Source organism: Rattus norvegicus, chromosome 20 (assembly GCF_036323735.1).
Source record: "Rattus norvegicus strain BN/NHsdMcwi chromosome 20, GRCr8, whole genome shotgun sequence".
Classification (NCBI taxonomy): domain Eukaryota; kingdom Metazoa; phylum Chordata; class Mammalia; order Rodentia; family Muridae; genus Rattus; species Rattus norvegicus.
The window spans coordinates 18,034,972-18,062,040 of NC_086038.1; the positions used below are offsets into that span (position 1 = coordinate 18,034,972).

The 27,069-nt window shown below is 40.1% G+C and overlaps 1 protein-coding gene across 3 annotated transcripts in view; it reads left to right on the top strand.

The window, feature by feature from the left end:
• The window catches only part of Phyhipl (phytanoyl-CoA 2-hydroxylase interacting protein-like), a 41,073-nt gene that overhangs the window by 11,141 nt on the left and 2,863 nt on the right, over positions 1-27,069 (top strand). For all 3 annotated transcript variants that reach the window (NM_001398984.1, NM_001012076.2, XM_063279186.1), the window contains exons 2-4: positions 17,577-17,773; positions 19,544-19,718; positions 23,346-23,463. In NM_001398984.1, the coding sequence (NP_001385913.1) occupies positions 17,577-17,773; positions 19,544-19,718; positions 23,346-23,463 (490 nt within the window). The remainder of the gene's footprint in view (positions 1-17,576; positions 17,774-19,543; positions 19,719-23,345; positions 23,464-27,069) is intronic.

Sequence of the window (27,069 nt, forward strand, 5' to 3'; positions counted from 1 at the left end):
AGTTTTAGTAACAATTTCTGAAAGCTTATAGCTCTGTCTCATTTTTAAGATAGCGGTCAGTGTGGTCAGTGACAACTGAAAGATTAGCTATACAAAGTAACAAACAATTTTGACATTTTAAACTAAAATGGTCTCCATATAAGTAAACTTGGTAAATAGTTCTTTTTTATCTAGAATGCATTTTAATTTTTATAATTCCCCATGCTTCATATAGTAATTTAAAAGATAGCTATACCCCAGGCTTCATTACTTATATAACTGCAGAAGACTGTTAAAGGATATTTCAGCACACTGTGAACCCCCAGATTGTGTTATTTACTGTAAAAAATAAAACAAACAAGAACAACAACAACAAGAAGAAAAGCTCCTGTTCCTCGTTGTGGTGTAGCTCAGCCCTAGCACACACCTTTAATCCAAGAGCTTTCTGTTTGTTGTAAACAGGATTAAGTAGGGGCTGGGGATTTAGCTCAGTGGTAGAGCGCTTACCTAGGAAGCGCAAGGCCCTGGGTTCGGTCCCCAGCTCCGGAAAAAAAAAAAAAAAAAAAAACAGGATTAAGTAAAGTCATCCCATAGGTCAAAAGGCGGGGCAAGTAACCAGTTGACAGGGAGTGAACATAGGGGGAAAAACATAGAGTAATATGTCAGGAGGATGGATAGAGAGACAGACATACAGGAAGTAGAAGGGAGGGACATTCAGTGTGAGAGGTTTTGAGAAGCATGGAAAAGGATCACTTCCTTTTGGGACATCAGCTGAAGAGGAAGGCTAGCTGGGTGCTTTCTCTGCCTCTCGGAGGTAGCAGGCTTTCCCTCCAGCATCTGGTTCTCAAGTCAAATGTTTGCGGTTTTGTTAAAAGCAACAGAGGACACAAAACTCATTCTGCTGTCTTAGCATGTTAAATTTTTTGCTGAGAGGACGGACCAAACAGAGACACATGAACCTAGACTAAAAAGAACAAAATGCTTCATGCAAATGCCCAAAGTATTTTAGAAATTCACTCGAGGATGTATTTGTACGTGCTTGAATATAAAAAATAGGGGAATAGAACCCCATCTTTTCAGGTGCCGTGTAATAGGCAAAGTCTTTGTATTTGATATTTACTGCAAATCAGGTACTGCAGCCCAATTCGATATATGCTATTTGTGTCCTGGTTTTTAAAATAGCTTAAAATAATCACAAAGCTAAACGATGCTAGGTAATCCTTTAATCATCCCTGTACTAAAAAAGTTTAAGGGTTGGGGATTTGGCTCAGTGCGCAAGGCCCTGGGTTCGGTCCCCAGCTCCAAAAAAAAAAAAAAAAAAAAAAAAAAAAAAAAAAAAAAAATAGAAAAAAGTTTAAATCTCTTGTCAGTGGGTCCGATTCTCAAAATATAGTCTCAAATTGTATCCCCTGGAGGGCCTGTCTGAACACAGCCCTTAGGCCTCATTCCCTGAGTTTGTGATTGATTAGATCTGGGGTGGAGCCCAAGAATTTGTTTTTCTAAGCAGCTTCCAGATGAGCTACTCTTAGTAATCCAGGGTGCACACCTGGAGAAGCAGTGCTCTGAGAAGCATGACCAAATGCTTTCTTAGGCTGGCGAACTATGTTAACCCATGGTCCATTGCCCCAAGGGAGTACCAGTGCCAGAGGGAGTGCTAACATTTGCGGCACACATCTGTGAGCTTTGTGATTTTACTAACAGGATGCTATTTATGTGAAATAAAAGTCAACGATGGCTTAATGTGCTAGATTGGGGGTTGACTGTCTTTTGATACAAGTAAGTCAGATTGGGCTGGTTAAGTGAAGGGAATCTGAAAGATTAAACTTAGTAGTAAGTGACCGAAGTCATCTGAACAACCTGGATTTGAAATATCTGTGATGGAGCTAGCAAATAAGATAATAATAATAATAATAATAATAATAATAATAGTTATTATTATTATTATTATTATTATTATTATTATTATTATTATTATTATTATTATTATCTGGAAGAAAGGATATTAGAAATAGCCATCAGGAGCTGGAGAGATGGCTCAGTGGTTAAGAGCACTGACTGCTCTTCCAGAGGTCCTGAGTTCAAATCCCAGCAACCACATGGTGGCTGACAACCATCTGTAATGTGGATCCGATGGCCTCTTCTGGTGTGTCTGAAGACAGTGCCACTGTATTCATACATAAAATAAATTAATCTTAAAAAAAAAAAAGAGCACTGACTGCTCTTCCAGAGATCCTGAGTTCAACCTAACAACCACATGGTGGCTCACAACCATCTGTAATGGGATCTGATGCCCTCTTCTGGTGTGTCTGAAGACAGCAACAGTGTACTCACATACATTAAAAAACAAACAAACAAACAAACAAACAAAAAAACCCACTTAGCTCACCCTTAGTAGTAGTAGTACACTCAGTCAAACAATCTATTTGAGGTGTTGTATGTGCTTGGTTTCAATAATAGAAACATAAATTAGGGGGTAGAGGGAAGGCTCAGTGATTAGGGGAACTGGCTGCTCTTCTAGAGGTCCTGAGTTCAAATCCCAGCAACCACATGGTGGCTCACAGCCATCTGTAATGGGATCTGATGCCCTCTTCTGGTGTGTCTGAAGACAGCAATGGTGTACTTATAGATAATAAATAAACAAATAAATCTTAAAAAAAAAAAGAAATAGCCATCAGATTCTCATGGGAAGAGAGTTTGAGGACAAGGAAAACTTGGTGGTCTGTCGCAAGCTGCTGAGGTGGCCTCTGTCTCCTCATCAAGCATTCCTTGCTGTCCTTCAGTCAGTTTTGATAATTCTCATGGAAGTGATGGGATAGGAAGCTGGTGCCTAGTTGGTTGGTTGGCTTGTCATCTAAAAGCTTTTGATAGAGTCCTTTTTAGAAAAGATACTGCTATCGAGCAGTTAACATGGAAAAAAAGCCTTTGTAACACAGAGCTTTCCCTCCTTTTAAATGGTAACTTTTTTCATGTTTACTCTGGAAGACACGAGATTGTTTTTCTCTCTTAGCAGTATAGTATGCTGAAGCAAATAGTAATTCGTAAAACAATTAAAACGTTTGACCTTAGATTGGAAGAAAAATAATGGGACTGGAAGCTAAAGGAAAACTAAAATATTTGTCAAAGCTATTTTTGTAGTTTCTATTTGAACATATATTTCTTTTTTTAAAAAATGTACATTCGGGGTTGGGGGTTTAGCTCAGTGGTAGAGCGCTTGCCTAGGAAGCGCAAGGCCCTGGGTTCGATGCCCAGCTCCGAAAAAAAGAACCAAAAATAAATAAATAAATAAAAATAAAAATAAAAAATGTACATTCATGTTTTGCTTGCATGTCTGTGTGAGGGCATCACACACCCCCCCCCAACTCAACGTAAACAGCTGTGAACTGCCACATGGTTGCTGGGATTTGAACTCAGGGCCTCTGGAAAAGCAGTCAGTGCTCTTAACCACTGAGCCATCCCCCCAGCTCCCTTCAATATATATTTCTAACATGTACTTTTGACCTAGAAGTCTCAATTTTAGTGTTCAGTGGGTTATTTGTTTAGTGCTAGTGTCTTTTTACACTTAGAGTTTGTTCTTACAGATTATTTTAAAATAAGTCATTTTATTTAATAAGCTTCACTTTGCATTATATTTTGTATGTCATGATTGGGCATTTGGATCTGTTGTTATGCATTGTCTTCTGGTGCAGTTTACCTTTTCTGGGACTTAAATTTTAATAGACCTTTCAAAGTTATTTTTAGTGATTACAAAAAAAAAGGAAGTTCAATTGAGCAGAAACTATTGATTTTGGAAACTAATATTTAAACCACTTGCTTTGCTAAAAGCTTTGCTCATGAAATTCTAATGACACAATTTACAGCAATAAGATTTGAACTCGAAATAATGGTAAATAAATCATCAGATACAGTGCAGACAGTTCTAGCAGCAGACCATGCTTTGTACGGGGTGTAGATGTGTGTTTCACCTCTCTGCTCCCCCGTTGTGGCTTCACAAACACTTGGTAAATATTCCATCTGGATCAGCTGGTAAACCTTTCCTCAGACCTCCCCTTCATAGGCTAAAGACTCTTTTCCCGACCCTTCTTTGCCTGTGGTTTAATCCTTTCCAGTCTTAATTGTCCAGCGTGCAAAGACCTCTTAAGACTTGTTACCATGTAATGTTTTAGTAGCAATAGTCCGCGTGTTTCTAGGTGTATAGCCATGCTGTTCACACAGATTGTTGGTGTCTTACTTTCATTGTACTTTAAAATGCAGATGTACCTTCATACTTTAAGATCATATATCTGAAACATAAACTTATAAAAAAATATTAGTGATGGAACAGTTATTTTCCCTAAAATTGTGTTTTCTCCGCATGCTTCTGAAGAATTTGTCAGGAATACAAAATGGCATTGACATGGGATGCCAGCTAGTTGCTAACACCTGGTGTTAGTTACTCATTCTCTAGTATTAAAGAGAGGAACTCTATGGGATTTGGCCCCTGCCTCCTACCCCAGCCCTATTTCTTACTGTTCTTTTTAATTTTTTAAACCAATTTTTTTTGCATTTCCTTTAATAGTCCAATGTCATCTTTGCAAGTTTGGGAATACTTATAGAAAACTCTTCTTCAAAAGATTGTTTGGGGGGCAGGGCTGCAGTGTGGCTCACAGGTTAAAAGTGCTTGCTGCTCCTTCAGAGGCCCCGAGTTCGGATCACAACACCTCCATTGGGCATGCCTTAACTACATGTAAGTTCAGCTACGGGGGACATAACACCCTCTTCTGGCTTTGCTGAGCAGCTGCAATCATGTGCACACACAGATACACAAATGCACATACAAAAATATAAAAAAAATTTTTTTTAAAAAGATAGTTTTGAATCATGGTTGTACACACTTGTAATCTCAGGACTCATTAGGTTTAGGTAAAAGGATGCTGAAGTTAAGGCCATCGTGGGCTCACTGGCAAGTCCCAGGCCAGCCCAAGCCACATAAAGCCTCATAGTGAGATCCTATATACCAATGAATGAACGAATCGGCAGATGATTTTTTATGTTAGAAAACTAATTAATTTTGAGAAGAAATAGTTTTTTTTAAGAACATTGAAAGTAAAGCATTGTAAGTTACAGAACACAGCCTTCATGTAGAGAAAAATGAGATTGTAGAAAAATAATGAACGATTATTAACTGGCTTAGTTGTTGAAGTATACATTTTACGGATGGTGCAGCTCAGTAGATAGAGCCATTTGCTGTAGGACAGAATACTGGGTTTGAAGAAGAACAATTGAGTGCTATGCTTCGGGTTCTTTTGGATTTGAGGTGGCTTGGAAGCACATCATGAAGTGTAGCACACTGCAGTTCTATCATGGCGGAAGGTTTGTGGTTCACTCTGAAAGGTAGCATTTATCAGGAAAGAGTCGTCAGCAGACCCCTGAGAAACACGAAGCTTTGGTGTGACAAAGTTCTCAAGCGTGGGAAGGAGTAGGTGCCAGAGGAAGAAACTCTAGTGTGTCACTTACCTAATTCTAAAACAATCAGGGCCTCGAGACCCATGCGGCCAAGGAGGCTACCAAGAGATACACAATATTGAATAAGTATTTAGTGTGACAAAGGACTTTTAGAAACAAGGGCATAAAAAAAAATCAAAGAGAGCTGTGTGTATTTTATGCTCTGTGTGATGAAGAAATAAATCACTGTTGAGAGGATTGTACAAAGAGGTGAGCCACGGTGAGGTCTGGTTGTTAGAGTCTTCTCTGGGTCTTCAGAGATAATGACATTCTTCCCTTCTGGGTACAGGGAAGAAACTTCAGGAATGGGTCTTAGAGACCTGCTTTGGAAGAGTGTCAGAATTTTTCATGCTGGTAGAAGTGGGCTACCTCAGACGTTCCCTCCAGTGCAAGTATGCGTGAAGTGGCATATCCTAAACCCCTCAGAGAAGTCAGAGGAGGACTGAGAGGGAGCTGTCGCTGCCATCTCAAGACAGGAGGATATTTGCTGGAGTCCTAGAGACTGGAAGTCAATTTGACCAAGCTTAAGAGTTAGTATGATTTAAAGAAAAAAAAGCAAATGTCCTGAGAAATTGGATTATAAAGGGAATCAAATAACTTACCTGGGAAAAATGTGTAGCACTAAGGGTTTAAATTTTGCATATAGACACATGTGCATGTTTCTAGACTGTAATACACAACTTTGAAAGCATGGACCACAGTGTCTCATAATCTCATCTCTAATCCTCTTGTACTGATGGACAGCCAACGAATGTGCATATCTGTTGAATATAAGTCACAACTTTCTGTCAGCATAAATGGTTTGATTTTTTTTATCTAGTCTGAGGGTGAGACTATCTTCAAAAATGTATATATTTACTGTTATAGCTATAAAGTGATGTGTTTGGATATTATATTGACAATCTGTGAGGACTTCTTCAGAGAGGTTTAGCTGAGGAGGGGAAGCTAGTGCTAAATGCGGGTGGCTCACACGAGGGTCTGGAACCTGTGACTGAATAGGAGGGAGAAAAGAGAAAGCCTCGTTGAGCATCACCAACAGCATCAGCACCAGCACTGGCTGCTTTCTGACTGTGGGTGGGCAGAGTGGGAGCCATGCCTCATGCTCCCGCCGCCGTGCCTTTCCCAGCATGTTAGACTGTATCCCCTCAAACCGTGAGCCAAAAATAAGTCCTCGTCCTTCATCTCTGAGATGCATGTTAGGTGTTTAGTCATAGTGAATAGAAACATAACGCACAGAGTGACCAAGCAAGAACTACCTTTGCCTTCTGGAGCCTGTAGTTGGCAGGCGATAGTACGCTGTGACGCCTTCTTCAAAAACACATTCTCGCTGGTATTTGTTTTGAAACCGAGACACCTTTTAACCGTCAAGTATGAAGGGAATTTGAAATGATAGGGGAAATGAACCATCTGTTCCTGTTGGGGGAGGTAGATGCCGTTAAGCTTATCAACTTCATGACAGCTCTCTGAGCACAGCATCATTTTTTAAGGGAAAACACATCAGAGTGCAGTAGATTGTCTTGTTTATAAGCTTGCATGGCGAAAATTGGAAAAATATAAAATAACTAAGTAATTTTTCAATATCAGCACTTAAATGTTTTAAGGTGCAAGTTTAATTGTTTTCTAGGGTATAAAGATGTCCATCTTCATTTTCTCTGTAGTAGACAGTGTGGTTCTTACATGAAGAAGCTCCTCCCCTTGGAGGGTCTCAGGTGCTTCTGTGCATTCTGGCCTCTGTGGTTAGTATGCTGCTGTTGTACACTGCATTTAAAAACACTTTATATATAATTGTCTCAAGATGGGAGGGTAAATATGGAAAACAATACCCAAAATGGGGTATATGAATTATCTTTTAAGATCATTTAATTAAAAATATTCTTAAATATACCCATAATGATTCATAATGAGAAAGTCAAAAAGAGGGAATATAAGTCAGGTTTTCCCGGATAAATATAATAGCATTGCATCATGCCTGCCTCATTTTAAAATTGGTTCTTTTTAACCCTTAGTCCCTTATATCCAGGAACCCAGGTATGTTGCCAATGTCAACTTTCAACTAAGAGAAAACTTACATTCTGTTCAGTCTTTGTTACTTTGCAGCTGACAAACCAAAAAATAAATAAATGAATGAATAAATAAATAAATAAATAACAACAAAGTTCTAGCATTAACTTATGTCTCCTTGAAATTAATCTCATTTGTGTACATACCAGTAGTCTGTGTCATCCAGATCCCTTGGCTAAGGACTATTGGTTAACTCGCTGGTCACTTACTGTGTTGGGATTGCATATTTATGCTATTATTCTAGGCAGCAATGGATCCAGATTTTAGGGAGTATCAAGGTTTTGCAATTTTGAGTGCCTTGAGAAAAGCAGTATAATATTTTGAATATAAGAAATAATAGACGAGGGCCTCTTAAAAAATGTAAACTTCATTGGCTTCCTGGTCAATTTACCTGTCCTGGTGTAGTGAAAATACTTCTCTTCAGTTTTAAGGTAAATCATTTGAACACAAACAATCTAAGTAATCCCCAATCATAGAACTAAAGGTAACGGAGATACCTGACCTCAATCTCTGATTCCCAAAGCAATTCAGTATTGGAGAGTTGGACAGAATTGAAGGCTCTGGCCTGTCTGTGTGTAGATAGGTACTGTCAATGCCAGAGGAGTTGAGGGACAAGCTTTCTGGAGTCCTGGTAATTATGAGGCACGCAGGTCATATGACCAGTTTTAATGAACAGTCAAGAACAGCAAAGAGCTGAGGGGATGGCAGGTTGGGCAAAGTACTTTTACTTCACAAGGATGAGGACTGGAGTTTGGGTTCCCAATACCCAATGTCACTGTGAATCTCAGAGGAAGACACATAAGTACCAGATAGGTGCAGAGGTCAGCCTGTAAGGTCAGCCTCAGGAGACAGAGGAGAGGACCCCTGGGACAGGCTGGAATAAGACTAGCCCAGTCAACAGGCTCTGGGGCCAAGTGAGAGACCCTGCCCCGGTGTGTAAAGTAGAAAATGGTGAGGAAGACACTTGACATCAACTTCTGGCCTCCACAAGCACATGAGCACAAACACACACACACACATGAACACACAAGCATACCATATGAAAAATAAACAAAATAGGATTATTAAGAAGACTGGGAGTGTTGGGCAATCTACGTTTTAAAGTGTGTGAGATGATTCAGCCAAGCCTACATAGCATTCCAGTGAAAGACTATATGGTTGATACTCAATGAACTGAACTTTTGCAAGGAAACAATGACAAAAGAATACCGAATACAAGGATATTTAATCATGAGGCAGTAGAAAATTCGTCCAACAAATAAACTTTAAAAGTCCAAGAACACTCAGGGGAAGGCTCAGCAGTTATGAGCACTGGCTGCTCTTCCAGGAGACCCAGGTTCAGTTCCCAGCACCCACATCGCTCAGCCCACAATCATTAAAACTCCAATTCCAGGGGATCTGTTACTTTGTTCTGGCCTCCGTGGGCACCACATATATGCACAGACATACAGACAATTGTTTTTAAGTTCAAGAAAATGAAGCTTGACAAAATATGGTAACTAATGATTCATATATATCAGAGCTAGAAGTGACGTTAGATTCTCATGCAAACCATTTCTAGTCTATAGATTAAGGAGAGTGAATGGTATAGTAAGGAGAGTGAATTGTATAGGATTTTTCCCCGGAATTCAAATAGTTCTAGAGCAGGTAGGGCAAACCATCTTGGGGGTGCTTTGATGGTTCTAAGCCTGCAATTGAATGGCCCAGCACTTGGTTTGAAATCATGGCTTTCCTACCAGTTGTTAGGCGTCGTACACGTTATGAAGCATCTTTGGATGTACCCTATTCCCTCATTTGGTAGAATGGAGATGATACTGATACTCGTCATAAACTTCCCCAAGAATTGAGGACAGGGCTGGAGAGATGGCTCAGTGGTTAAGAGCACTTGCTATTCTTACAGAGGACCTGACTTCTTTTCCCAACACTCACAACAGGTAGTTTATGACTACATATAATTCAACTCTAGGAGATTAATGGCCTTATCTGGCCTTGGCGGGTACATGATCATGTGTGACATACACTTCCACAGATACACACTGAAAAAGGAAGGAAGGAAGGAAGGAAGGAAGGAAGGAAGGAAGGAAAAAAGAAAGAAAGGAAGGAAGGAAGAAAGAAAGAAAGAAAGAAAGAAAGAAAGAAAGAAAGAAAGAAAGAAAGAAAGAAAGAAAATATATGCTAAGGATTTAAAATACTGTCTTGCTAGTGTAAGTGCTAATAGATTTTTCCATCATTAAAAGTTCTGGTCTGATGCTATCTAATCTTATCTATAGTGGTCAACTGGGACTTTATTTGTATCTTAGTTAGTTTGCCTAGATAGTGGGAGAGCCTTAGATAGAATCACCAGCTGTGCTTTTTTATAATCATATCAAATGATCCCTTTTATTACAAAGAGCTGCTGAACTTTGGAAAAACGGTTCCTGTTTGATGTTAGCATCGGTCGGAGGCTTTCCGGGTCTACACACTGGATGGTTTTTAATACTTTTTAGCTATGGCACCAAGTGAAAGGAAATCACTTCATCTTAAAAACATACTTAATAATGGGATCTTCTGTTGTTTGTGGTTTTGCTTTTATAAGGGAAGTTAACAAAAATCTTATTCCTTTTGCCCATATATACATATATTATTAGTTATCCCAATTTGTGTGCAAGTGGGTGCATGCATGTATTTTCACTTGTTGCATGTTTACTATTCCTCAGTTTGTCTTTAGGGACATTGACCCACATCTGCTTTAAAACTCATTAGATAATGTAACTTAGACCCTGACACCAGATACTGCTTTTAGAAATGAGGTTATGAGGAGGACTGTGAAGTAGTAATTTTGTACCACTTCATGTTTAATGAAACCAGAAATTTATGTTAACTTCTATGAACTGGAAAATCCAGGGTTGTATGTGAAGGATCAGCCCTTCAGGAGAAACAGGGTTTTGTTTTTGTCTTTGGTTTTTGGTTTTTTTGGGGGGGTGGGTGGTTTATAAAAGCTTAACACTCTAAAACCAAGGAGTAGAACATACTAACTACACTCAACTTCTTTCCAATGCTGCTTCTTGGTCATCCTAATCCAACAGGAATAGTGGCTAAGACCCAGTGCTGGGTTTTTATGATTTATGGTTTTAAGAATGAAAATGGGGATAAAATTTGTAACTACTGTGTACATGCTCCTCAAAAAAAATTACTTATTTGGGTGTTAGAAGCAAAAATAATGAGAGGCATTGCAAGCCTAGATAAAAAGAAAACTGTTTTGTGAAGAATGGCCTAAATGTTGAGTGTATAGAAAGGAACAATAAAATATGACATCATATGCAAATGAAGCTCAAGCCTTCCTTCTTCTGTATTACCAAGCAGCACCATCAACTCTGAGCCAAAACGGAATCTTAAAGACAATGCTCTGCAGTGGGATTCCCTTAGCAGAAAATAAAAGGGGGGGGTGTATTTGAGAGAGAAGCATGAAATTATTTTTAAATCCACACATAAATATTACATCAAAAACTAAGGAATTGAAGTCTCTTTTAACATGGACTTACTAGAATAGATAGATAGATAGATAGATAGATAGATAGATAGATAGATAGATAGATATAGATAGATATAGATATAGATATATTGCCACTAATAAATGTCAACAAAATAGAATTTCCAAAGAAATAAATCATTGAAGATTACCAGGGGTATTGACAGCAGAGTTATATATTAATTAGACCAAGGGAGAGAGTAGTTTTAATCATTTCCTTTTGTGTGCGTGTAAGCTAACATTGATTGTCTAATTCAGGCCCAGAACTTAGTTTTTCATATGTGGTTTATTACCTCTTTTTACACTTGCTCGAGGTCACACATCTCTAAGACCGTGTGACCTGTAGGCACGCGTTTAACCATTCTGTAAGTAATATCGGGCCCTTCTGCAAGTGAGATTCAGCAGTCGGCACAGGAAAATAGCTTAGGCATTAGCATAACGGAACTACGTAATCTGTGATGATTGATAGAAGTATCAAAACAAATACCCAACTGAAAGTGAAATGTTAAAGGCCACATTGTCCTTTGCCTTGTTTGTGAGGTCTGCGCATGTGTCCCCTTAGCCTCTGCCTTGAACTTTGTCCTGCTTCACCTCTACTTTTCCATCAGTCCTGAAACTCATTGCCTGTCTCTTACAGAACGACGTGTTTTCTCTTGCCGCTGCCTGCTTTTTTTTTATAAAAGGTAAAATAGAGTTAAAAAGGATGGATAGATAGATAGATAGATAGATAGATAGATAGATAGATAGATAGATAGATAGATAGATACATAGATACATAGATACATAGATAGATACATAGATACATAGATAGATACATAGATACATAGATGCATAGATAGATACATAGATACATAGATAGATACATAGATACATAGATAGATACATAGATACATAGATGCATAGATAGATACATAGATACATAGATGCATAGATACATACATAGACAGATACATAGATTGCGTGTGTGTGTGTGTGTGTGTGTGTGTGTGTGTGTGTGTGTGTGTGTATATTCTGGCAAGGTAGGAATTACATAACTGAAAATATAAAATGAATGCAAATCAAGATTCTTGATGGTTACAGACAGTGTGTGAGAGCAACAGTTGCCATTCTTAACAGAAAGGCTTGACACAGGGCTAAGGAAAAAAAAGGAGATTAAGCCCATTTTGAGAACAAACACGGTGGTAACCAGGAGTAAACAAATGTACTATTCCCTAAATATTCAAAGAAATGTAAAGCAAGCAAGCAAATGAGCAAACAGGAAGAAACACAAAACAGCAGAAGATACACTACAGCATGCACACACAAAGTCCGTGACAGATATGTGCACAAGTGAGTAAACTGAATCCCCCGGTGCTGAGTGTGCCCGGCTCACCTAGGAACTCCCAAATCACTTCCGGCTCTGAGAATGTGGTAGACAGATCATTAAAACAGTCTTTTAGCAGTCTAAAAATAAATGGCAGAAAAAATGCACAGAAAGATAAGAAATAAGAGAGTAGGTGTTGCTCTCCTGTCAACTAGATAATAATCCAAGCTGGAAGGACAAAGGACAGTTATAAATGTTAAAAGCCCAACTCATAACTAATAGAGAAGTGTGCCTCCCTAACAGAGAACGAGCTCTTGGGCACCAGTCACAGAAATAGACAGCGCCGACTAAGGCATCACACACAGCACCAGTCACACGCAGGAAACAGAACTAGAGATTAAGATTGAAAAATATGCTTTCACCTTTGGGAGAAAGCAGCAACTTCTGTTAGTCATGCGTGGGTGTAAAAGGAAGAAAAAATTATAGAATTTCTCTGAAAATACAGTGAAAAGACCATTCATCAAAACGTACAGGGTATCCGTAAAGTACTGGCCAAGGAGAGATAATCAGTATACACAGCTCAGGAACAGAAGAGGGAGACAGCGGAAGCAAAGAAAATGAATTCAGTGTTCATCCTGAGACGGGACTATTGGATTGCAAAAATAGAAGGCAGATGGGAAACAGTAAAGATAAAGGCAAAAATGAAAAAGAGAGAGAGAACTAAGCCTCATCAGTGCAACAATGTTCAGAGCCCATTTTTTCAAAACTAGTAAAAAATGCTCGCTGAAAAGAAGACAAATGTCCAAGTAGTAGACAGGACAAATACACACTTAAATTTCAAGGCACTTTCAAAACATGAGCCAACCTTGCATACTTCAAATACTTTAAAGAGCATTGGTTAGATGGATACTGGACAAGGAAAAGAAAATATGTGCACGGGTGCTTAGTTTTGCTAAAAACTAAACAAAATAACGGCAGAACCCAGATTGAGAATGTGATTGGTTCATGGCTAACGGGGTGGACCTGTAGCATGGAGACTCCTCTCAGGGATTTGGGGGAGAGGAGCGGAAATGGCTAAATCCAGCTGCAAACATACCATTTGATGAAATAGACTTACTTATAAATACACTAGTATTCACCACCAAGATGTGAGTGAAGAGTCCTTATTTATTAAATACTTTATCAAGACAGACCTAGTCTTATCGTAAGTAGACCTGCAGTGTGTACGTTGATGGGACAGAGCCATTTCTACTAGGAGAGGAAAAGGCACTTGGCAATAGGAAGGGGGAAGAGAAAGGACTGAGAATTGAGTTGCCTTGATGTCTGGATCTTTCCCATGTGTGACGTATGCCTTGCCTTCTTCCTGTCGATCAGTAGTAAATTTTCCATGCAGTATTTCCGGCCTTTGTAAGGCAGATTTGAGCGTCTCATTTCAAATGTGATACCCGCTCTCCCCAGGGGCTTAGCTTTACCCAGGAACATAAAGGTGGGACCTCCCCTGAGGATTGCTCCTCACAGAGTCATCCGAAACCATAGTGTGTCTTCAACAAAAAGCAAAGAAAAACTAAGTTTAATCATTTTTTAAAGAAATGGAAATTTTGCTAGTATACTTTATTTTTAATGCAGTTTTAAATATCCAAGCATACCGAAAGCCGAGGTACACGACCAGCCCTGTTCCTTAGCATGACACACACTGATTCAGTGTAGAGCTGTCCTTAAGCATGCATGTGATTTCCTAATATGTTTTATTGAGTTAGCTTGGTTCAGATTTACAAAGTAATATTTTGACTATTTAGCTTTGACTACAGATAAAAACTATTATCAGTGTTGAAGTAGCGGTACATTTGCTTTTCCTTTAATGAAACGAACTGCAGTTCAGAAGTTCCTTGTATGTATTCTATGGTGAACAAATAAACACATTATGAATAATTAAAGCAATTTTCTGGCAGTTGACATGATAGAGGTTCGAAGGAGTATTGTTGTGTGCTGTTGGCTAAGAATTGGCATGTGAGGATACACACTGATGTTGTCATGTGTGATTACATGTATGTAGATATTACTGATCATATGCATGGGTTTCTGGCTCTCCTAACCGTTCAGAGGCCCTAGAAACAGGACCATTTAACAGAGCTAATCAAAACTACAACTTGGGTTTTTCATCTCTGCCTGCCAACCTCTGAACACAGCTCTTAGAGAAGTGATTGATTTCAGTACTTCCATGGAAATGTAGGACATAGACCTTGTTGATAGAAGCAGGAAAACACTTGATTAGGTAGTTAGTTGGGAGCTTGCCACGAAGAAGTTTCGGGCCCTGCCTTGGGTACGTGGAAGGCAAGTTGAGTAAGGAAATAAACAGTGATAGTAACAGATGGTCTTAATCCACTTCTGCTGCTCTAACCAAGTTCCTGAAGCTGAGTATTTTGTATGATAGAAATGCATTGCTCATAGTGTAAGGGGATAGAGTGTACAATCAAGGGGCCAGGTTCAAGGTCTGTTAGAGCGTCTTTCTTCTTTAAGATGGTCCCTGGTTGTTGCACCCTTCCAAAGGTACACAGGCTGTAATCTAACTCCGCAGAAGGTGCGAAGGCTAACTAGGAAAAATGAGACTGTAAAGGCTTTGGTAAGAGTCCACATGCACTGCTGGAGAGGCTGTGAAATGGTGTCACTTCTTTGGAAAAAATAGTCTTCTGGTTCCTCAACAAGTGAGAGTTAGTCTCTGATCTTCTAATCCCACTCCCAGGGATACACACAACAGAATTCAATGTGTGTGTGCACCAAAACTCATACATGGCTGTGTACAGCATCAGTGTCTGCTCAAGGCATAAATGAAGGGGGGTAGCACAGTGCAACATAGGCAAGCATGGTGTTGCTTGAAAGAAGGCGATCATGGAGGACCGTGTTGTACAGAACAGATCATCTACAAAAACATGTGGTAGAGTCCTGATTCTCCAGTGCTGCGGGAATGGAGCATGGGTGTATGTGGGTAAGGACAGGATGATAATTTGAGTGGGTTTCCCCACCCCAGGGGCTAAATAAATGATCTGTGCTTGATTTGGGCAGCGATGCACAAATATATAAGGCACTTTAAGCTCAGCGAGTAAGCCATATGCAAATATTCCTAGGCATACTCTGCCAATGTTTTTATCCTGCACATCAGTAAATGCTGCTGTTAGGAACTGCTTGTGAAATATTGTTTTAAAGTAGGATTCATGTTTGGACGGACAAAATGTATGAAACTACATATTTGCTCTGTGGACAGTTTCTAATTAGCACAGTAGCAATGCATGTTAGAATCATCTAACATTAAAGCGTTATGGCCAGCATTGTATTTTGTGCATATAATGCATTGTTTGCATGAATGCCTGGTGCTTATGGAGGCTGGAAGCAGGTCCCCTGGAATTGGAGTGCGGATGGTTGTGGAGTGCAGATGTGCATGCTAGGCTCTCTGCAAGAGCGGCGTGTACTCTTAACCACAGTGCCATCACTCCAGCCCTCGGAATTCCTCTCAAAGTCCCGTCTTACTGAGGACGGAGAGCTGACTGGGGACGCACACTTGACAGAGAGCCAAGAGTGACTGGGTGGTTACTGCATGATGGAGTAACCACTCTCGTTCTGTCAGGTTTTATAGGCAAAATCTCTCTTTTTCTATCACTTAGCTCAGAATCTCAGAAAGTGATCATGACGTATGAGGAGGGAGAAAGTTGCCTAATTCTTAACTTTTCCTAAGCAAGTAAGAAAACTGCATACAGGAGGTTAGTCTGTCTAGAACTGGGGCTATGAGGAATAGCTTTGAAACAGAGATTTTTGACACAATAAAAGCTTTGTAATGTCCTTAGGGGGAAAATAGGATTTAATCACAGAACTCCACATTTTAATTCATTTTTCTCACATTTTAACAACAATAAAAAAAGCTTTTCGTGAGGGTATGTATCAATTATTCATCACATTTAGCTGAGTAAGATAAATGGCCAAAGTGTAAATGGCAAATACGTCTATGTTTTCTCCCTTTTGTCCTTCAGCTGTTCTGTTGTGCTGCTAGAAAGGTGGTAATGCTTTCTTCAGTGAAAGTGTAGGGATGATCCCTCGAAGTTCTAACGAGATCAGTCGGCATGGCTCGCAGCTTTTGTCTTTAGCGTTCTTATTATTTCAGCACTCAAAATTCAATTCATCAAGGCATCATAGAGAAATGATTGCCACAGACACCCTTGGCAGAGTAAGTGAGTAGACGATGGTGTTATTTGAACGTACAGCAGCGCCTTTGTACACCGTTGTTCTATACAGTGTGTCCAGAGTAGAATAGGAGGAGCAAGTCTCTGTCGCCGCCCACTGCTACCTCTCACTTTACAGAAGCATCTCCTTCCTTTGACTGGGCCACTTCCTTATCAGAATTTCCGTGGCACCATCTGGGTCTGACCTGTGTAGCTTAGGCTCATGTTGACTGGTCAGACAGGAAAAATGATCTTTTGAGGCTTTTCAGAGAGAACCTAGCCAGGCAAAGCTGATGTTTTATAGCCAAGATGGATCATCAAAGTGTTTCTATAATTCAAAATTTGGGAAATGGAAATAGGGCAATCATAGGATTGAACCATCTTTTTTTAACCACTATGGCGTCAGAAATATCTTTTATTAGCATTTGAATGACTTCATGAGCAAAATGGAATTTTAGATTTAGTACTTAGTACTTAGGTAATTGACTTCAGATTAGATAGATGGATGGATGGATAGATAGATAGATAGATAGATAGATAGATAGATAGATAGATAGGATGGATGGATAGATAGATAGATAGATAGATAGATAGATAGATAGATAGATAGATAGATAGATAGATAGGATGGATGGATGGATGGATGGATAGATAGATAGATAGATAGATAGAATGGATAGATAGATAGATGGATAGATAGATAGATAGATAGATAGATAGATAGATAGATAGATAGGATGGATAGATAGATAGGATGGATAGATAGATAGAATGGATAGATAGATAGATAGATAGATAGATAGATAGATAGATAGGATGGATGGATAGATAGATAGGATGGATGGATAGAAAGAAAGGAAGAAAGAAAGAAGGAAAGAAAGAAAGAAGGAAGGAAGGAAGGAAAGAAAGAGAAAGAAAGAAAGAAAGAAAGAAAGAAAGAAAGAAAGAAAGAAAGAAAGGAAAAGAAAGAAAGATTTCGAAAACTGGAAAAACCCATTCATCAGCAACTAATTTTCCATGCACTGTTTTCTGGCAGGTAACAAATCACAAGACAGTGGCATAGCAGAGATGGAAGAGCTCCCCGTCCCACACAACATCAAAATAAATAACATCACATGTGACTCCTTCAAGATCTCATGGGACATGGACTCCAAGTCGAAGGACCGCATCACACACTACTTCATTGACCTCAACAAGAAAGAGAACAAGAACTCTAACAAGTTTAAACACAAGGTAAACCTGGGCAGACTTAGGCCATTTCATCCGGAAGACATTTTAAAAGAAAGAGTAGAGGTTGGGGATTTAGCTCAGTGGTAGAGCGCTTACCTAGGAAGCACAAGGCCCTGGGTTCGGTCCCCAGCACCGAAAAAAAGAACCAAAAAAAAAAAAAAAAAAAGAAAGAGTAGTTTCCGTGAAGAAGAATCAGAAGTCTATGTCATTTAAAACATTCTCCCCATAATGAGTTCTCGAGGAAAATGAAATGCCATGTTAAAGGGTAAATCATGACTATGTGCAAAGATGAAAATCAGCAGTAAGCTCATTAGAGGACACTGATCTAGTGCTGTGAGGATAGTTCGAGAGATAATCCACTTATGAGTCACTTATATTAAAAGCTATGCGGGTGAAGTTGAAACTGGCTTGGAGAGGGCAGTGGAGTGTGGACAGAAAGGAAGGCTGCCCGCAGCTCGCAATCCAGTGTGGAGAATAGCTGAAGTGTTTACGAAGCCGTAAAAATCCTTCTGCAGAAGCAGAAGCAGACAAGCTCTATAGTTTTCTACGGAAGCACACACATCCTTCCCTGAGTCAAACTGATTGGCTTAGAAACTTTGTGGAATTGTATAATCACTTGTGGCCTGAAAATATGCCCTAAAGAGTCCATTTTGTTTTAAAGTGGGGAGGTTGTTTACTAAGCTTCACATGTGGTAAATGTTCCTGCTGTGTCTGCCGTTGTTTACCCTTTGTGATACATGGAGCTCTTCCTCCAGATGTGGCCCTCAGCAAGAACCCTTTCCTAGGCCCAGTGTTTCTCCTCTGCTTCATTGCTTTTTCTGATCATGGAAACAGACAAAAACCCCGGTCTTCAGGAAAGACTCAATTTTACCTTGGGAAGATTCTATGCATCTTCGTTTCCCAAAGTCGTTGCCTTTTACTGTATGGTTGCATACACAAACTAAATGTAAGGGAGGCTTTTACATAGTGCAGAAAAGTGTGAAAGCAAGAGCACGAAAGAATGTCAGGCATTATTATCAAATTTCAGTTCTCATCCTGGGTATTCTCTTTGCTGGCATTTGCCTTCTCGAAGCGTCTTTGATATGCCTGCCATTAAACGATGATCACTTAAGGCTTGGCTCCACTGCACCCATTCCATAGCCTTGGAAATGCAGTGCGTGTTCAGCCCGCAGGTTAGCTTATTCATCGTTGTTTAAAAAAGACCTAACCTTTTCTCAGACACATAGACACCACACTTGTAGGCAAGTTCCCTAATCTACATGTGAAATGGATCTGTCTCTCGTAATACTTACTTTAAAAGCATTCTCTCCTTTACATATAAAATATTTAGCAATGAGCCTCTCTAGCAAAATCAAGCCATAAAAATCAAGCATATATATTTTTAATTTAATAGGCGTTAAATCAATAAATCTTGCTTCTTTTATGTCTTTTTTTTAATCTGCTTTGAGGAAGTTAGCAGGCACAAAGGGAAACTGTATATCATAAACAAAGGCGACTGGAATACGAGTTCTTTCCTGGTTTTGAACTGTAGGACGTTAAGCCTATCTCTTGGTCTTCCCATTTTAATTTCTGCATACACAGAATAAAACTTAAATATGATAATTGTTGGGAGTTCTTACACAGGAGCCCTGCTCTTAGCCAGTTTAGGTCCCTCTCTGTCGTTCACAGTTTATGAAAGTCCCGCTTTAATAGCCTTCCGTCTCCCTATCTCTTCCTGCCCTATTTGTTTCCCCCTTTATCCCCCTCTTCTTCCTTCCTTTTCTTTCTTCCTAGGATGTTCCAACAAAACTGGTGGCCAAAGCTGTTCCCTTGCCAATGACTGTTCGTGGACACTGGTTTTTGAGCCCAAGGACTGAGTATACAGTAGCGGTGCAGACGGCCTCAAAACAAGTCGATGGTGATTACGTCGTGTCGGAATGGAGTGAGATTATAGAATTCTGTACAGCAGGTAAGGGAGCTGTGGATTATATCAATTAATGTTCTTGGGAGGGTAGTCGTCAGATGGACTCTGTGGACTCTGTGTCCCTGCAAGGTGAGTGAGTATTGCATCGGACACGTGGTGCTGTTGGCCTCATTGCATAACAGGTGCAGCGAATTCATATTGGTTCGAAGGAACTAAGGTCCTGGGGCAAACAACTTGAGGGGTGGACTCAGACTGCCTTTTTGCTGCATGTGTAAGTTTCCTCAAAGTGAAAGCTCTACAAATAAAAGCTGATGTAATTTCTGAATCAACTCCACGTTCTCAGAGCCTCTGACTGTAAAGAGGCTGTTCGTTCATTGTCATAGCTACTGAAGGGAAGAAAGCAGAAACAGCATTTAGGTTACAGACAGACCTCAGTAACCGCACAGCAAAACTGTTTCTGCTGTTTTTACCTTCGTGCCAGAAGGGCTAGAAAAAGCTCTCCACTAACTCTTGTCATGTTTGCGTACTTTTGCTCCATTAAACTCACTACATAGTCATTTGGTCTGGAGAAACCCTCCGTGGAGAGCCTGAGCTCTGACAGAATCTCTCATATTCGTTTGAATGGTTCAGTGTTCTGTCAGGAATGCTGATCGTCCTTCCTCCTGCTCATGTTTACATAGTCATAGGACACATGTTTATTGGTGTCCTTGAGCCCTTTTGTCATCCTCCTTTTGTGGATCAGAATGGGGGTTTCACTCCTTCCTCTTCACTTGGGTGACTTTTTCCTATTTAAAAAAATGCAGAGAAGGCTGGGGAGACAGCTCATATACTAAACTACTTGCCATACAACCAGAGAGACCTGACTTGGATCCCAAAAGCCATTTTAAAGAGCCAGGCGTGCCAGTAGCCCCAGCTCCAGAATAGCAAAGGCAGGCAGTTCCCAGGCACTTGGTAGCCATGCGGCCTAGCTTCTTGGAAAGCATTAGGTCACCGAAAGACCCTGCCTCAAAAAATAAGGTGGGTGGCACTCGAAGTGACCTCTGACCTCCAAACTGTGCACATACATGCACCCAGATACACACAGCAAAAAACAAGAGAGAGAGAGGCTGTTGAACATAAAAGAGCTTGTAGGAAAAAAAAATCTAGAAAACAATGGGCTGGTTTGTTTCCAGGTTGCTTAGCAACTTCCCCATCTGTGGGAATCTTCCACCCAACCCAGACCCTTCTCGAGTGGCCTCGCACCTGCATTCCTTTAGATGCTACCCAGGAATGCCCACGACTTACCCTGGTATCAAACCCAGTGTAAACCTCTAAGGGCATGCTCTAGGGCTGAAATCCTGTCTCATTTTGGTTTAATCTGCATGCCTCTTTGTTTACTCTACAAAGAAGCTGATAAGAATTGTTTAACACTCTTGACTGCTAAAGATTTCAGTGTTTGAGAACAAGGTGAAAATATTTCTTACACATACCATATTTTTATATTTCTCTTTAGTTTGTGGATTATAAGATCTGCCATTTTAATGTACCATTAGGAAGAAATGCCAACTAAAGATGGTTAGACACTATCAGAGATGTTAAAATGTGAATAGAAATTTTAGGATAGATTAAGCAGAATTATGCTGCTTCACTAATCAGCAATGAAATAGCTAAAGATGGCTGCATTGAATTAACAGCAGGCAGAAGGGCTCTCCCCTACCAGTAGCTTTGCTATGTTTGCTGTGGCATGTTGGAATTCCTTTGCCTCTCTGGAATCTACCTCACCATAGTCCCTTCCTGAATCCCTTTTTATTTATTTTTGTAGTACCCAGCAAGGGACATTTAATGTAAGTCAGTCATACATTGTCTTTGCATATCGTATTGTTGGTTCTATAGCCACAATCCAAAAATATAAATTGGAAGGCTCTAAAATCTGAAAGTTTTAAAAATGTGTCTGTCTGAGTGCCTGCATAGGCGTCTGAGCTCCAGCGTGCATGCCTGGTATTAGCCCGTGAGGGTGGCGACTATTGGGTGCCCTGTAACCAAGTGGGTGCTGGGAATTAAACCAGATTCTCTGAAAGAGCAGCCAGTGCTTAACTACTCTACCATCGCTTCGGCCCCTGAAACTTAAAACTTTCTGAGCTCTGATAAAAGTGCCCAGACGATTTTGAACTTTGGAGCAGTTTTGATTTTTGGAAAGAGAATGTAAAACTATTAAAGTATTTACAAATATTCCAAACTCCCCAAATTGAAAATCTGAAACACTTCTGGTCTCAAGCATTCTTGGTAAATGGAACCCCACCCAGTCTACATTAATTTTTCTAGGAAAATACACAAATAGTATCCTGGTATTTTCCAACTCAAAGAAGCTATATAATTTATCTGCCAGAACCTACTTCGGGCTAAAGAAAGGTCTGAGATACTATGACTTCTTTAGCTTAAAGAAAATGAATGTTTGGCAGTTCTAACACACACACACACACACACACACACACGCACGCACACGCACACGCACAAACACACACACACTGATGCATAAGCTGTCATATGATACATTGTTTTTACTTCTGGAAATAAATAAAAAAAACAAAGCCCATCTTTTCAGTGTGATCTCTGTATTACTTTCTTGTTTTTCTTACACCCCATAACTTTTTGAGGAGTTAGGAGATAAATGACGACTGCCAGCTTTTAACTGGTCTCCAGTATTTGCTCTATTTTCATAGTTAAAAGCGAATGGGAACTTGACGCTCAGGCTTATCAACTGAGGGCCATTTCATAGTGCCCTTGAGTCTGAATTTTGACAAAGCTGTTTGAATAATTGTCTTTAATACTGTGACTTAGACACTGTGCGAGGTATTGGAAATAGAATAAACTATATCCTTACTGACTAACCTGTTTCTAGTCTATAACAACCCAATACCATTAAAAAAAAAGTTGTTCTTGTTTATATTTGTCTTCCTTTAGACTGTGAGTCCTTCCAGGGAGATCATATGGTTGTCTTTTAGCCTCGATATCTAATTGTGCATGTGTTTGGTGCACTGCAGGCTCTAAAATAAATCAGTGACTTGCATCAGTTTAACCAGGTTGGGCTTTTGACTCTGTTTTATTTATCAAAAGTTTTCCTTACTTTTTGATGGAGGAGCTTGACGGTAATTCTCAATTTTAAAAACAAAAGCTAATCAAAACTATCTAAGTCTGCTGTGTAGCAGGAAACCATCAAGTAGGATCCAGAGGCCTAGTCTTGAAGTTGACAGCTGTGAGAATCATTGTACTTTGGCCAGTTGCAGTCTCTGCACCAAGAAAATGGCTGCCCTGATCTTGTCTACCTCAGGCAGTGCCTAGCTCTGGTTTCTCGCCATGCACAGAGTGGGAGGGGCCTTGACTCCTTGTATCAGCTGATGGGTACAGTGGTGAGGAGTGCTGCCAACTTATGAAGCCCTGTTGAACACCGTTACTTCAGGGTCTTTAACTTGAAAGAGTAAAACAAGCACATGAATATTTTAAGAAATAGCCCTGAACCATAACAAAAATATTTATGTAGAAATAAAAATAAGCCAAGGAATTTTTTATAAGTTCCTATTTTACAAAGTTGAATTCCCTAAAGATGTATTTTAATAATCTCTGATTTACCGGTGTGTGGCTGACACTTCTGGTGTCACACTATATTGCTTACTGGAACACTTTGAAATTTTTCAGATTACTCAAAAGTTCATCTGACCCAGCTGCTGGAGAAGGCTGACGTGATTGCAGGACGCATGCTTAAGTTCTCTGTATTCTATCGGAACCAGCACAAAGAGTATTTTGACTATGTTAGGTAAGAATCACCAGTATCTATGTGTTTAGGAATCTTGATTTCATATATGTCTGTACAGCACGTTCTTGCAGAGGCCAGAGGGGGGCATTGAGTCACCTGGAACTGGAGTTGCATATGGGCGTGAACTGGGAAACCAAAACAAGATTCTCTGGGATTGCAGTAAGTGTTGTAATCGGCTGAACCATCTTTCCAGCCCCGGCAGACAAAGGCTTTGAAAAGGACACATTACAGTGGTTCTCGATTTCTGTACACAATCCACATAATCACCTTTGTTTTGAAGCCTTAGCCTGCGTGTGGTGGCTCAAGTTTACACTACCATCATTTGAGAGGATGAGGCCAGAGGGTCACCATGAATTCTAGGTCAGGGTAGGGTGCTGCCAAGAGACCTGGGTCAAAACAAAAACAATCGAAATAAATAACCCTAATCCCTTTATAGTTATAAAGGAGTTTTGTCTTGACACAACTATGTAACTATGTATGTAGTAGTTTTGATGGATTTTTTAAATTTTTTTGCATACTTTTCTAATTTCTCTTAAATCAAAGTCATGTTTTGAAATGAGCATCAAGCTGTAGAAATGCAAGGAATCGTAGAGGAAGAAATGTGTTCAGCGTGTGCTGTAGAAGTAGACCTCAGTCACTTGTCACCACTGAGGTCATGAGAGGCCGTCTGTGGGAAGAACGTTTTGGGGCAGAGTCTGTCCAGGAAGGCATGGTAGCAGGCAGCTCAGTGCTCCTGAGAGCACCAGACCCTGGGAAAGTGTGACCTGATATGCTAGGCTAAACCCTAAGGGCCCACGCCAGGTACTCCTCCCCCCAGCAAGGGACCACCCACCACCAGCTGGAGGCCAAGTATTCAAATGCACAGGCCTGAAGGGACATTTTATAACAAAACCAAAGTACTGTTGTGCTGTATATTTTTATTGTATTTTGATGACAGGAAACATGTCTGTTTGTTGTCTGACTATCTTATAAATACAGATTTCAGTCTGTTGTTCTAAGTGGCCTAGAGTCTATATATTTTTGAGTGGATATCATTCACCTAATTTAAACTGAATGACAATTATTGTGCTGGTCAGCCGTTCATTGAAAATAGCTAGTATGTTCAGCACGAAAATTTTTTATGTTTTTAAACATCAAATTTGGAAACCAAAAAATGTCCACTATTGCTACTGCCTCCATTAAGAAACACATTGTTGGACTTTGGCTGTCTATTCAGGGGTCCTGCCAATTACTGTTCAGTGCGGCCACTGGAGGTCAGTATTTCTCTAAGATAGTCTGACTCTTCCATGGGAAGAGGCGTTCCTGGCCTATAATATTTGCTTAATTTGTTCTCATAAATGTTTCCAAAAATTCAAAACAGTTAAAAACAGAGTATCTGGAAATGGATGAAGTAATCGTACACATTACATGGTTTAATTCCAGTTTATCCGCATGAAAGATGTTTGTACCAACGACAACGAAATTTACTTTTGTTTTAATTTCAAAACTAACAGTAGTAAAACCCGTGTAACTTGTATCTTGAAGCTTTAAATACAAATACTGTTACTAGGGCATAGGTAGAATTCTTCAACATTTTTAGAAGCTTTATTTTAAAAAAGACAAAGAAAAAAGCCCTCCCTTTGGTGGAGGCAGGGCTCTAGGAGAATGCTTGCCTGGCATGCAGTGGTCAAGGTTCAAGCCCCAAGGCCACCAATAACACCAACAATACTTTTCTATGCAATGAACAGTAAGGCTGTTTATGTCCCGAATCTTGATTTGCATTTTAATTAGTAAACCCTTGTGCGGATAGAATCCCTTTAAAATGTTCTCTTCAGAATGCTTGATAAGGGACTCTTACAATGACCTGGTAGTCTTTACAAATTATTATAACTGAAGAAGTTGTGGACATATCTGCTTCAGTCTGTAGGGCTGAACTAATTTTTGTCTCTTCTAAAAATAAACTCTAAAATGAGCATGCCCTACCCTCCAACGAAAACGCCTTCTGCACCCCTGTCTTGTTCCTATTCACTACCTGATTACACTTCCTTTCTTCTTCCTCTGCCCGGTTGTCAGAGACCCACAAAGGACAGGAGGGTGGGGCTGAGACAGAGCTGGAATATTTCCACGTTTAGCAAGCAGCATATGCCTATGAGTTTTGGTTGAGAAACCCTCAAATGGTTTAAGGTTCTGACAAAATGTATGACAAGGCACATCAGAAACTCCTGAAAACTGAAGAAAATGGGGGGGGGGGGGAGACATTTCAGGCAGTGAGAAAGCAAGTTGGAGAAGATACAGACTTTGCTCATGGACTGCGTTTCCCACCTGGCCTCCCTATGGCCTGATGCAGCCTCTAATCTAGTTCTTTATCCAGCTCCGCTGGATAGTTGTCAGGCGATGGAATTGAGGGCCTGTAGCTGTTCAGGTCCCCAGCATACCTTGCTGTCTCACAGACTCTGAGAAGCCGAGTGAGAGTAAAAAACAACAACAACAATCAGAGTACTAGTCTGGACTTTGCATTCTTAAATATGCTAATAGGCACCCATTGAGAGAAAGACTAGTTGGGGAATTCTACAGAGAACCTCCATTCACTGAAGTGTAAGCATAGCTGAGCTGCCAATAAGACACCAAAGCAACCAGCAGATATCAAGTGTGGTCTTACTCTCCTTGGCAACAGAAGGGAGTCCAGAGTCAGGCAGCAGCAGCAGCAGTGGGCAGAATCCAGCCTTCATAGAGCCACAACATCTTGACACATAAGGAAGTCAGGAAGACACCCAAGGCTTCTCTACTAGAGACCACTGCTGCTTCCCACTGGTGGGATTCCACAGTGAGGGGAGAGTCAAGGGACTGGACAAGAGAGGCTTGGTCCACATAGAAGGCAAGAGAGGTAGACAGTGTGGTTGGGAGCAAATGAGAAGAATTTTGGTCAAACAAACAGCCAGAGGTAACCTGACCGAAGGGCTGTGTCTGGTCTTAAAATGGCCAAAACATAAGGAGGAAACCACTTCAAGCTGATCTAAGTGGGTGACACAATTTCTTTCTTTTCAAATACCACATTCAACTGTATAGGCTCTCGAGGCAGAAGCAGGTGAAGCATGAAAGCCTGTCTATTGTGTCTCTCCTCTACTCTCTCCTCCACTCTCTTTCTCTTCCACTCTCTTTCTCTTAATTTGAAAATATCTTGGGATTCCTTCCACGGTTTAGCTGTGCAGTCAGGGTTAGGGTCTCTTTTCACATTAATAAATAAGTATGGTTTTCCAAATTTACTTTGAAAATACACACCAGGGACTGGAGAGATGGCTCAGCAGTTATGAGCACTGACTACTCTTACAGAGGTCCTGAGTTCAAATCCCACATGGGGCTCACAACCATCTGTAATGAGATCCAATGCCCTCCTCTGGTGTGCATGAAGACAGCTACATTATACTGATATAAATAAAATAAGTTTTTAAGAAAAAAGAAGATACACAACCTAACAGGCTAACTGTCAGTCTATCTGCCTGTCTTCTGTAGTATGATGGTATAATCCTTGACCTATGGGTCTTCTGTGACCAGCAGTGTATAATGGACATCTTTATGTTGTGATAATTAACATACACGCTGTGATAATAACCAGGGCAATAGAAATTT